This window comes from Mobula hypostoma, chromosome 19 (assembly GCF_963921235.1).
Source record: "Mobula hypostoma chromosome 19, sMobHyp1.1, whole genome shotgun sequence".
Classification (NCBI taxonomy): Eukaryota; Metazoa; Chordata; class Chondrichthyes; order Myliobatiformes; family Myliobatidae; genus Mobula; species Mobula hypostoma.
The window spans coordinates 32,951,514-32,964,261 of NC_086115.1; the positions used below are offsets into that span (position 1 = coordinate 32,951,514).

The window sequence follows — 12,748 nt, forward strand, 5'->3', positions numbered from 1 at the left end:
CTGACAGCCAACATGCATGATGTGAAGTCAAGTCGTCAAGTATCAAGGAGCCATAGGAAAAGTCAGAGGGATCAGAAACAAATAAAAACTTCCATGGCTAAAATCAGGCCTAACAGAAAGGAAGGTGGTTTTGGGTGGTGGGGGTCATTTGCCTCAGATTCAGAACACTAGAAAAGGAATTCTCATGGTGGAATCTAGCTATGTCATTGATGACCTTCAACACAGTCATACATTGGGCATGAAATGTTGACTGTTTATCCCTCTCCATAAATGCTGCCTGATTCTCTAATCTCCAGCATCTAGTTTCTCCAGCATTTTCCAAGTGTTGCCATACATCAGGATGTTTGTTGATGATCCTTATCCATAACCTGTAAGGGAATAAAGCAGCCTCTTCCACAATACAAAAAAAAACCCATTCAGGAATGCTTGAAAGGAATGATAAATGACATTCGTGCCAAGCAATTCCTTGGCAGTGACCATTTTCAAATAGTGGACTTTGAACCACCTCCGCTCACCATTCAAGGACGTTGCCATGGTCAACTCCACCAATGAAATCTAGCATATCATCAAGAAACAGAAAATTAAATACTGAAATAAATACGGAAGTGGCTATATTTTGTTAGGAGTTTACGGAGATTTGGTCTGTCATCACAGAGTCAAGCAAATTTCTACAGACATACTGTGGAGAGCATTCTAACTGTTTGCATCACCGTCTGGTATGGAGGCAAAGGATCAGAAAGAGCTACAGAGGGTTGTAAACCCAGCTAGCTCCATCATGGGTACTAGCTGAAATCTTCAAAAGGCGATGCCTCGAAAAAGCAGCATCCATCATTAAGAACCCTCACCATCCAGGATGTGGCTTCTTCTGATTGCTACTATTAGAAAAAAGGTATGGGAGCTTGAAGACACACACTCAACATTTCAGGAACAGCTTCTTTCCCTCTGAACAGTCCTTGAACCCATCAATACGATCTCACTATTTTTGGTCTTTTTTTGTGCTACTCATTTAGTTTGTAATTCTGTTTTGTAATTTTTAGTGTATTTTATGTATCACACAATACTGCTGCTGCAAAACAACAAATTTCATGGTATACATCAGTGACAATAAGCCCCATTCTGATTCTGATTCTGAGGTAGGCCTCACCTCCTTACTCCTAAACTATTTCCCCAACAACAAGGCACAAGCAAAGACTGTGGTAGAAGACTTTCCACTTTCCCTGGATGGCTGTACCTCCAGCAACATCAAGCAGCTTGAGAACATCCAGGGCAAGTCAACCCAGTTGGTTTGCAATCGATCCACCACCTTGAAGAGCATTCACCTTCTCGACTGCTGAAATACCATTCACAAGGTACACTACAGCACTTGCCAAATATATGACCTCTACAACTGAACCAGAACAAGGGCAGAACCACCATCAAGTTCTCTTACAAACTACCCAGCCTTCTGACTTGGAAATAAATTCTCATTATATTGTTCTTCTTATGTTAAATTGCTGGAACTCCCTATTTAACAGCACTAAGGGTGAACTTTCCCAACATTGAATGTAGCACTTAAAGAACGATCTTCACTATTTTTTGAAAAGCAAGTTGGAATGAGTGCAATAATGCTAGCCTTGGCAATGGCACCACACCCTATGAATAAACAACTGAAAATGGCACAATGGTTTCACAAAACAACATCAAAACAAACATCTAGAGTATTTTTCTTTGTTCTTTCGGCTCCCCTGCTGAAAGTGTCTCCTGGCACCACAAGCTGAGCTGTGGTTTCAAGAGCCCTAAATATATCAGTTTATTTTGAGTAAATTTTCTAATAACGTCATTTCAGCTTAGCTGACTGCATTATTTCATAAGTTATAAGCAACACACATAAAAGTTGCTGGTGAATGCAGCAGGCCAGGCAGCATCTCTAGGAAGAAGGTATTTGAAAGAAAAATCTTTTATTAGCACTTCTTTCAGGCCACCTGGCCTGCTACGTTCACCAGCAACTTTTATGTGTGTTGCTTGAAATTCCAGCACGTGCAGATTTCCTCGTGTTTGCGTTCATAAGTTATATGATGATTATTGCAGTATTGAAGTAAGTGACGATATAGTATTGTGCTAGCAATCAACTTTGGTTAACACACTAACCAGTTGGACACCCTCTAACCCTCTAAGGAATCATTCCAAAACACTAATAAAGTATAGTTAACCTCTCGTATCATTACTCACAATTATGTGGAATCTTAGCAATGAGAGAGTCTAACCCCATTAAAATTAATGATTAGTGTATCACGGACCCAGGGACCACCTGAGTATTGGAGAGGAATGCAAGATAGGGAATCACATATAGGCTGTAGGAGATCCAGGGCATGGTGAGGGCTTGGGGGAGAAACACAATAGATAGGTAGGAGGTGTAGAGAACCCGGAGGTAGAGTTTAATACTGAAATCACTGGCTTTCAACAAAAGTAGTGATGGATACTTTTTTCCAGCATCACTGGAGACATGGTGAGACCAGCTGCTCTGAGAATACAAACACGAGGAATTCTGCAGATGCTGGAAATTTAAGCAACACACATCAAAGTTGCTGGTGAACGCAGCAGGCCAGGCAGCATCTCTAGGAAGAGGTACAGACGACATTTTGGGCCGAGACCCTTCGTCAGGACTTGCTCTGAGAATACTTCCTTTTTCAGTCAGAATGGTAGGACAAAATATTTTTTATAGCCAATTAGGTTACGTTTTTAATGCTCGTGAGTTCTCTTTAACGAATGAAAGCAAAGCTGGCTTTTCATTGAGGAGCTGAATGCACAACTCTTCCTCTGCAGTATTACAGCATGCTGAGGTGAAAAAATGTTCGGCTTAATGAGTTTCCAAGAGATGTAGTCTGCTGGACTGGCAAAGGTCTGAAAACAGGGTTGTGCTACCCTACATTTCAGGCGTCAGGAGATCATTTAACCGCACAAAATAGTGGGGACAAGATTAGGCAAATTTCAATCCCTGTTTCAAGATCAAGTTTAATTGTCATTCAACCATACACATGAATACAGCCAAGTGAAACAGTGTTCCTCTGGGGTCAAGGTACAAAACACAGAGCTTACAATCACACAGAGCACACAGTACATATAGCACATAAAAATTATGATAACAGAAAAACATTGTTAGAAAAATTATTTATGTAGCTCAAGTCACTGAGTATCATGGGCTGTAGAAAGATGGTGCGTGGAGGTTGTGCTGGAGCCACATCTTTGCAAGGACAGCCCGTAGCAGTTCATTGTATCGCACAGTGCAGCTGCAGGTGAAGGCAACCCAGCTGGTCTTCCACCGAGCAAACACTAGAGGGCAGCACCGATGGGAGAGGCCAACCTCCTTCAAACCAGCACGGAATCCATCAGCACACAGCCAGCTCCAGTGTCTCCTTCCTCAGTGGCCGCAACAAGTGAATCCAGGGCCTGAATGAGGGCCCAGTCCACACCATAACCAAGGCTACGCAGCTCTCCCACCATCGGTCCCTCCAATAAACCAGTGAACTGGACTTGCAGTATTCTACAATATTAATGTCCAGCAGGGTCTTGTGATCACAACAAAGACATCCAAAGTAATCAACCTCATCGTCCACTGATGGTGCTTTGCTCCCTGGGTGGCAACACGGTACATAACAAGTAATGTTCTTGACAACCATCTTATTGAAAGTCATCCCAGCCTTCTCTCTCCGATGACATACACAGTTTCCACTGTTAATAATCCTTTTCCCACAACAGTGACAAATCTGTCAATGGAGCATTTATTGTCCTGAATTAATAATCAACCATTCAGGGCTAATGATCAATCCATAAATAATCAATCATTCATGGGCCCAGACCAAGCTGCATCTTCACTTGAAGGATCTAAATAAGCCCTTTACAGAATTTATAATCTCAGCAATGTTGATGGAAATTTGTCCTGGTGCCAATTCACCAATGACCAAATTTGGTTAAATTGATTTCTTAGCTTGCTCAACTAGATTTGAACTTACAGTCTCTGGTTTGTTAGTCCTGTTCTATAACCACTACATATTGTGGGAAAGCTAATTTATATCGTGGTTAGAAAATGATGTAAGTGCATGACAACAGAGGGGAAGATGTTGTGGGCAGAAAATACACAGATATAAGAGTTTAACTACAGTGTATTGCAGATAAATGTCAACAGATATTGAATTAAATACCAGATGCTGGGAAGGAGCCAAGGTTGTAATCCTACCTCAAAGTTCCAGAGCTTTTTCTGCTGCTTTGCTCTTCCAGCCCATGATATCATGGCTGAATTATAACAGTACAGATCACTGCAGGGACTTCCCAGAAGGGAGTTCTGATATCAGAAATATCTCACACCTTAAGAAATAGATCCCTTGTCCCTGGTGCACAAATTATGTGGGGAATCGTACTAGGTTGTAAGAAAAGACTCTTCAAAAATAAAACAACTGTGTCTCTTGGGCATTACTAACCTTTGGGCATGCAGTGGAAGTTTTCTTTAATTCTCTGTGTGAACAACTTCTTAAGATGCTGGGTGACCTGCTGAGTTCCTCCAGCATTTTGCATATGTTGCTCTGAATTCCCACTGGAGTGCAAAAGTCTATCTGGAAAAGTTGGGGAAATGTTATAAGTGATATTTGTAATTAAAAGAATGCACTTCCACTTACTAAGGTGATTTTTCTCTAAGGAAAAATACTGATGCCATTGACTATGGCAGTGTCGCTTTGATGGTGCAAATAAATTATATGACAGAGTTTTTCCTTCCCTGGCCTATTTGTCCAGCCTAAGAATTTGTAGGAAAAGATCTCTCTATTCCTTCTCCGTCTTGGGAGCATTGAGTATAGGATGTAATGTTGAAATTGTATAAGGCACTGGTGAGGCCAAATTTGGAGTATTGTGTACAGTTCTGGTCACTGAATTATAGGAAAGATGTCAATAAAATTGAGAGAGTACAGAGGAGATTTACTAAAATGTTGCCTGGGTTTCATCTCCTAAGTTACAGAGAAAGGTTGAACAAGTTAGGTCTGTATTCTTTGGAGTGTAGAAGGTTGAGGGGAGACTTGATAGAAGTATTTAAAATTATGGGAGGGATAGATAGAGTTGACGTGGATAGGCTTTTTCCATTGAGAGTGGAGGAGATTCAAACAAGAGGACATGAGTTGAGAGTTAAAGGGCAAAAGTTTAGTGGTAACATGAGGGGGAACTTCTTTACTCAGAGAGTGGTAGCTGTGTGGAACGAGCTTCCAGCAGAAGTGGTTGAGGCAGGTTCGATGTTGTCGTTTAAAGTTAAATTGGACAACTATATGGACAGGAAAGGAATGGAGGGTTATGGGCTGAGTGCAGGTCGGTGGGACTAGGTGAGAGTAAGAGTTTGGCACGGACTAGAAGGGCCGAGATGGCCTGTTTCCGTGCTGTAGTTGTTATATGGTTATATGGTCTTCTTCCAGGCAGTTCCTTGGGAATGAAGATGATTTGGTTCCACTCAGGTTTTGTTGGTGATATCAGCAGGTTCTTCCACAAAACCCCTGACTGGGTGATCAGAAGGGCAGTTAGCCCATTGGTGTGCTCCTTCCATTATTTACCCATAGTTTCTGTTTGATTCTGATGCTTACATTTGAAATGCTCCTTCACTTTAAGGACTAGGGATTTCCAGCAATTGCAATTCTTACAGATAGTTATGAGCACATCCTTGAATCTTTAGCAACAAACCATCTACTGGAAGAACTCTGTGGGTTAATCAGCATCTGTGGAAGGAAAGGGAATGTCAATATTTCAGAGCCCTGCATCGGGACCTTCACAGATACTGTTCTTCCAGCAGACTGTTTGTTGCTCTAGATTCCAGCATCTGTGGTATTTTGAGTCTTCTTCCATCTGATTTTGCCTGGTTATCTCTTTCTGTGACAAATAGAGTGTCTATTTTAAGTATCTGGTCTTGGCCTGTGAACAATGTGGCCTCACCAGAAGGACAAACTAATTAGTGCCTCGATAGTAGGAATACGTGATTGGCCCAAGAGTAGAAATGAATGCTTAACACTGAGCCTTTAGCTCTTCTCTGTGCCGTGGATTGAGACCAGACTGGCATTCACTTAAAAACAGAATATTAACTAGTGCATTAATTAAAGTGTTAAAGATGATTTAAAAAGCTTATAAGGTGAACTGAGAGAATCCTTCATTTTGCATGTGAGTGCAAAAGGGGGCTAGAATAGTCTTAAAACTGGAATTGGTCCGCTCAAAGTAGATGGAAAAACCTATGCAAAGTGCAGAGGCAACTCATGACTCCTGCCTAAAAAATGCAGTTGAGACTGTGGGTCAATTGCAAATGTTTCTTTGAGCTGAGATCTAAAGATTGTTAGGTAAAGAAACCATGGGTTCCGGAATCAAAGTGCATGGACAGAGTTAAGACAGAGGAATGTATTGATCTAATTGTGACCAAACAGGGTCAAGAGGGTGAATGACCCATTCCTGTTTCTGCAACAGGAGAGGCCCAAGAACACATTTCCATGTCACTCTGCATCGTGTAAGGACGAAAAAGTGCTACAGCTTACCCATGCTTGAAGCAGGCATAATGCATTATGGATTCAATGCCGTTTTAAGGCTCCAGTCCTTAGTATGGTTTGCACTAAGACAATCTGAATTAATGCTGCATTCATGAACCAGAGCTCCAGGGACCCGAGCAGCAAATAAAGTTAGCTGAATGAAAACATGTTGACTATTACTGATCCTTGTGGTCTGTTAGGTTCCAGAGCAGGCACAACACCCTTGAATAACCAAAATGGCGAGGGTGATTGGAAACCGTTCTGCCCACATGGTTGGAATAGGTTTACTGAACTCGAGACTCCTACACATGCTGCAATGTTTACATACTCCAGGAAAATAAAGCAAAGGAGAAACACTGTCTTTCAAGAACCCTGCTCACCCTCAAGTACTTTACAGGCAATGATGCACTTTCAGGTGTAACAATAAAATTGAAGCAAACAATTTTATGAAGTCTGGATGAATTCTATTAATAATTTTTTTAGGGATAATACATTGGGCAGTGCTCCTGTTCTTCAAAATATCTCTTTGGGATCTTTTCTGTGCACAGGAGAGACTGGTGTCATTCAAAAGGTAATGCAACATTCAGATACTCCACCGCATCTGCTCTCAGGATGAGGCTTTTCATTCCAGGACGAGGGAGATGTCTTCCTTTTGTAAAGAAAGGGGCTTCCCTTCCTCCATCATCAACTCTGCTCTCAAATGCATCTCTCCCATTTCACGCACATCTGCTCTCACTCCATCCTCCCGCCACCCCACTAGGGATAGGGTTCACCTTGTCCTCACATACCACCCCACCAGCCTCCAGGTCCAATATATAATTCTCCGTAACTTCCGCCACCTCCAATGGGATCCCACCACCAAGCACATCTTTCCCACCCCCCCCGTCTGCTTTCCGCAGGGATTGCTCCCTACGCGACTCCCTTGTCCATTCTTCCCCCCCATCCCTTCCCACTGATCTCCCTCCTGGCACTTATCCTTGTAAGCGGAACAAGTGCTACACATGCCCTTACACTTCCTCCTTCATCACCATTCAGGGCCTTAGACAGTCCTTTCAGGTAAGGCGACACTTCACGTGTGAGTCGGCTGGTGTGATATACCGCGTCCACTGCGGCCTTCTATATATTGGCGAGACCCGATGCAGACTGGGAGATTGTTTCGCTGAACACCTACGCTCTGTCCGCCAGAGAAAGCAGGATCTCCCAGTGGCCACACATTTTAATTCCACATCCCATTCCCATTCTGATATGTCCATCCATGGCCTCCTCTACTGTCAAGATGAAGCCACACTCAGGTTGGAGGAACAACACCTTATATTCCATCTGGGTAGGCTCTAACCTGATGGCATGAACATCGACTTCTCTAACTTCCATTAATGCCCCTCCTCCCCCTCGTACCCCATCCCTTATTTATTTATTTATTTATTATTTTTTCCCCTTTCTTTCTCTCTTTTTTTTCTCCCTCTGTCCCTCTCACTATATTTTCCTCTGATGTTTCCCTCCCCCTTTCTTTCTCCCTAGGCCTCCCGTCCCATGATCCTCTCCCTTCTCCAGCCTTGTATCCCTTTTGCCAATCAACTTTCCAGCTCTTAGCTCCATCCCTCCCCCTCCTGTCTTCTCCTATCATTTTGGATCTCCCCCTTCCCCTCCCACTTTCAAATCTCTTACTAGCTCTTCTTTCAGTTAGTCCTGAGAAGGGTCTCGGCCTGAAACATTGACTGTACCTCTTCCTATAGATGCTGCCTGGCCTGCTGCGTTCACCAGCATTTTGTGTGTGTTACTCAAATAAGATTTCAGGTTTCAGATTCAGATTTAATTATCACATGTACATTGAAACATACAGTGAAATGTGTGGGAGGGGGAGCCTTCCGTTGTCACCACACATTCCGGCGCCAATGTAACATGCCCACCATGTTCTGCAGAAGATAACAAGAGTTAGGGTGACAACAGCAAAACAAGCCTCGTTCTGCCCTTTCACACATCCATGCACATACACTCCCCTCCAATCACAGGACAGGTGGCTTCTTCGGCTTCCAGCCTCCAGAAAGGGACCTGAACTCATCATCTCCAAAGTTTGAGATCATGGCTGACTCTGGGTGAATACCTTTGGTCTTTTCTCCCCTTTGCTGTAACAAAGTGGCAGCAACTCCAATTGCCAAGGCTGGATCTCATTTTCTTTTCTGTGAACCAGTTCCTATTTTTTTTCTTTTTCTCTCCCCCTTCCCTCCTCTTCTATTCCCCTCTCCGGCCTCTTGCCTCTTCATCTCACCTGCCTGTACCCTCCCTTGGTGCCCCTCCTTCCCTTTCTCCCATGGTCCACTCTCTACCTTCTAGCTTGTCCTCCTCCCCCACCCCCTCCCCACCTTTTTATTCCAGCATCTTCCCCCTTTTTTCCAGTCCTGATGAAGGGTCTTCCTGAAACGTTGACTGTTTATTCATTTTCACAACCTTCTGAGTTCCTTTAGCATCTTGTGTGTGCTTTTATTCAAGATGCCAGGTAACTGTTTTAGGTCAGCCCAATACTTCCAGTCAAAGGGAACAAAAGGAACACCTGCCCTTATCTGTGTGGGTGACACAATCACAAACAGGTGCCAAAGAATTAGCCCATCACCTGCCCATTTTCACTGAGATATGTAACATCCAAGATATTGCCTCTCCAATACTTTGGTCATGACCTTGTCCTAATACAAACTTGTACAGATTGATTGGGTCACCGCAATGGAAATAACAAAGAAATTACTTTCAGTGTTCTTTGGTATAGGCCTAAGGTTAACTGAAAAAACAGTCAGCCGAACTTCCTTCTCTTAAGTGTCTTTGACTTGGAATGTGCTGTTGTAGATATAGTCAGATTTGTTTATCACATCTACATCGAAGCACACAGTGAAATGCCTCATTTGTGGTAACAACGAACACACCCAAGAATGTGCGGGGGCAGTCTGCAAGTATCGCCACATGTTCTGGCAGCAACTTAGCATGCCCGCCATGTTTGTCAGAACAACACAGAACATAGCAAATAGGTTGAAAGATATAGGATGAAAGTAGGATCATACGCAACAGCGTGGCTCTCTACGAATGTGCTGATGCTTGCCTTCTAGGCTTACACACGTAGAATGCTAGCACCCATGGAATTATACCCGAGCATGATTCAACACTTTCCAAGGTGATGGGAGAGAATTGCCAAAAAGCAAATGTCCGTAGAAGGGCACTGGTGGCTTCAACTCTGCCTCATTCGTCTATAATTAGACCCTTTCCTTTTAGGTCCTCCCTTACTCCCTTTGCTTGGCCTCTGCTTCATCTCCAAGGAATGGATGCTCTCAGTCACAGAATTCCCCTGGACAACGTTACTGTTACTGCATGATCATTGATCAGCCAGATGCTCTTTACAATGAAAACAGTGCAACAGGAAGGGGAAGCAAAATAATTTCCATTTCATTATTCAACTGCTAAGAGTACAACATAATATCTGTAAATACTATTTTATGACGTTTACTAATTTTACAACTTTAAGGAGTGTATTTGAGGAATACACTGCATTGAGGAAGATTTTTAGCTTGGGCTCCAAGTTCAGAGGCTGCTGAAACACATGAGAAGCTCAAGATTATTTTGAATACTGATCTTCATTGCCAATCACCATAGAGAGGCTTCTAGCTATTTCGGCGTAATGTGAGCAATTCACCAGTTGGTGCAGGGGTTCAGGAAGAAGCCTGGAGATTAGATGTAAGATGTTAGGAAGGCCCAGCCCTGATGTCCTTGGAGTCTGGAGCTCTGAGAGGTGAGAAAGGTGAGGAGCTTGGAACTGAACATTTTCCATTGCACAGGCATGGCCACTTAAACAACATCAATAGGGCTAAAGCTCCGGTCTAGAGCAGGACTGAAGAGAACCTCTTAGAACGTAAACATGATGACAATGAACTTGTACCTGAAATTGAGACTCACCTTCAAATCATAGCTGCAACATTTCAAAATGGTTAACATTTAGCCTAGGCCAGAAATTCGTCTTAGAAGACCCTGTTGCTGCATCGTACCATGCAGTTTCCTTCTCCCTCTTCACCACCCCAAAACGGAACTAATCCAAGCTTTTCACCGGTCCTTGTTTGCCTCACAGTACTCTAATCTGTCGTTACACATTGGCATTGGGATGTTGGTATACACGTCTTACTCCAAGTAATAGTTCCCCCATTGTCACTTGTGTGTTTCATGTCACCTCACTTTGCATTCTGCTTGTTGTATGTAATGGCAACCTTGCATACATTAGCGTTGCTTGCTCGGTTAATATATCTTCAGCTGAGCCACACTTTAACAAGCGCCTTTTCCTCCTAGGGGATTTTGTTCTTTTCTTCACCTGTGGAAGCCAGCCGGTGGTGTAGTGGCATTCACACCGGACTTCGACTCGAGTGGTCTGGGTTCGAATCCGGCTAGCTCCTTGAACGCTTTCCATCCGTGCTGGGTTGAGCATCGAGCTAGCTACTCGGCCTTGTTAAAAGCAGATAAAAACACTAAAGAAATGGCAAGGTTGCCACCCAATACACCACAAGCCGCTGAAAGGAACAAAAAAATTCACCTGTGGAAGTGTCGGACAATGTTGGTACCTGTAATTACTCTTGACTCAGTAGTGGTGAACAATTATGAATTATGGGTAACGTACCACCCCCTTGCCACGTCCCACCCAGTGCAGCTGGACAAGGAGCTGCTGATCTTTGCTACAAGGACAATGAAGGATAAACTTCCAAGTCAGGATGTCAGGTGACTTGGAGAGGATCTTGAAGGAGATGATGCTCCCATGCCCCAAGGTGGTGCTGATTACCCACGAGCTGATGGAACAGGTCGAAGGACAGGTTCCATTCAGGCGAAAATCAATGAAGCAGGAAGTTCTAGAGATGTTGGACATAGAAGACAATCGATATACTGTACTGGAGTGTAAAAACAGGAGAATTAGAGGGTCATAAACACAAGAGATTCTGCAGGTGCTGGAAATCCAGAGGATTGCTGGAGGAATTCAGCAGGTCAGGGAGTATCTATCATCTATGCAGAGGAATGAACCGTTGGTGTTTTGGACAGAGACCTTCCATCAGGACTGGAAAGAAGGCAGAAGAAGCCAGAATATGAACATGGGGGGAAGGTAAAAGGCAATAATAAGTGAAGCCAGGTGATGGGGAAGGTAGGTAGGTGGGGGAGGGGTGAAGTGGGACACTGGGAGGTGATAGGTGGAAAACTTAAAGGGCTGAAGAAGAAGGAATCTGATAGGAGAGGAAAATGGATCTCGGGAGCAAGGGAAGGAAGAGGGACACCGGAGGGGGGTGATAGGCAGATGAGGAGAAGAGAAGGGGTAAGAGGGGAGCTAGAACGGGGAATGGAAGAAGAGAGAAGTTGGGGGTGGGGGGGGGAAGAAATCACCAGAAGTTAGAGAAAGCGATGCTCATGTGGATTAGAGGATCAATTTTATTCGATCTGCTCTCAAAGCAGAGGCATTTCAAGAAATTACTCAGTGCTGTGGAAAGCTAATTCTCCCTCTTTAGCTTAGCACTTGCCATTCACCGTCCCTTTCCTCTGTTTGGTAGTTGCCGTGTGGAATGAGCCTCCCTGGCCTGTCACATCACCTTCTCCCTCTTCAATGAGGACCTCCAATATTCCTTCCCCACTCCAGTAGTTTTGGACTGTTCATTAAACTGGAGCGCACAGGGTGAAGTTCACATCACAGATATGCAGCAGCAGAGAAGCTGGTCAGAGAGCATGCCTGGGTCCATGCACCACTGGAAAGAATGGAAATTTCAGCAGTCCAGCACAAGGTAAGGACCCCACAAGTGCTCCAGATTATAAGATTTAAGATTCAGGTTTATTTATCCCAAGTACATTGAAAAACATCATTTGCGTTAACAAACAACACACCCAAGGATGTACTGGGGGCAGCCCGTAAATGTCACCACACATTCCGGTGTCAACATGGTGTGCCCACATTGCTTGGCAAAGCACAACAAAGCGAGAAAGCAACAACAGCAAAAACAAGCCCCGTTCCTCCCTCCCAACCCCAGGACAGGGCTTCTTTCGTTATGAAACAATTGGTCATGTTCTAATTGAGCATGAGATGATCTGGGTTTAAGCCAAGGGTCCATCATGGAGCGCACTGCCTCCCCAGTGGAAACTGCAATGAAGAAGACTACCAGAACACTGATGGCTAAAGTGCTGCCATTGTTTTTTTGTTCTCAGTTGTCTCCTCTGCTCTATCAGTGGGCATT

The 12,748-nt window shown here is 43.8% G+C and overlaps 1 protein-coding gene across 4 annotated transcripts in view; it reads right to left on the reverse strand.

The window, feature by feature from the left end:
- rnls (renalase, FAD-dependent amine oxidase) overlaps nt 1-12,748 on the reverse strand; it is a 174,936-nt gene that overhangs the window by 42,128 nt on the left and 120,060 nt on the right. For 2 of the 4 annotated variants that reach the window (XM_063071628.1, XM_063071627.1), the window contains exon 5: nt 4,455-4,586. The exons of the other annotated variants lie outside the window; for them this stretch is intronic. In XM_063071628.1, the coding sequence (XP_062927698.1) occupies nt 4,455-4,586 (132 nt within the window). The remainder of the gene's footprint in view (nt 1-4,454; nt 4,587-12,748) is intronic. 4 annotated transcript variants of the gene reach the window in all.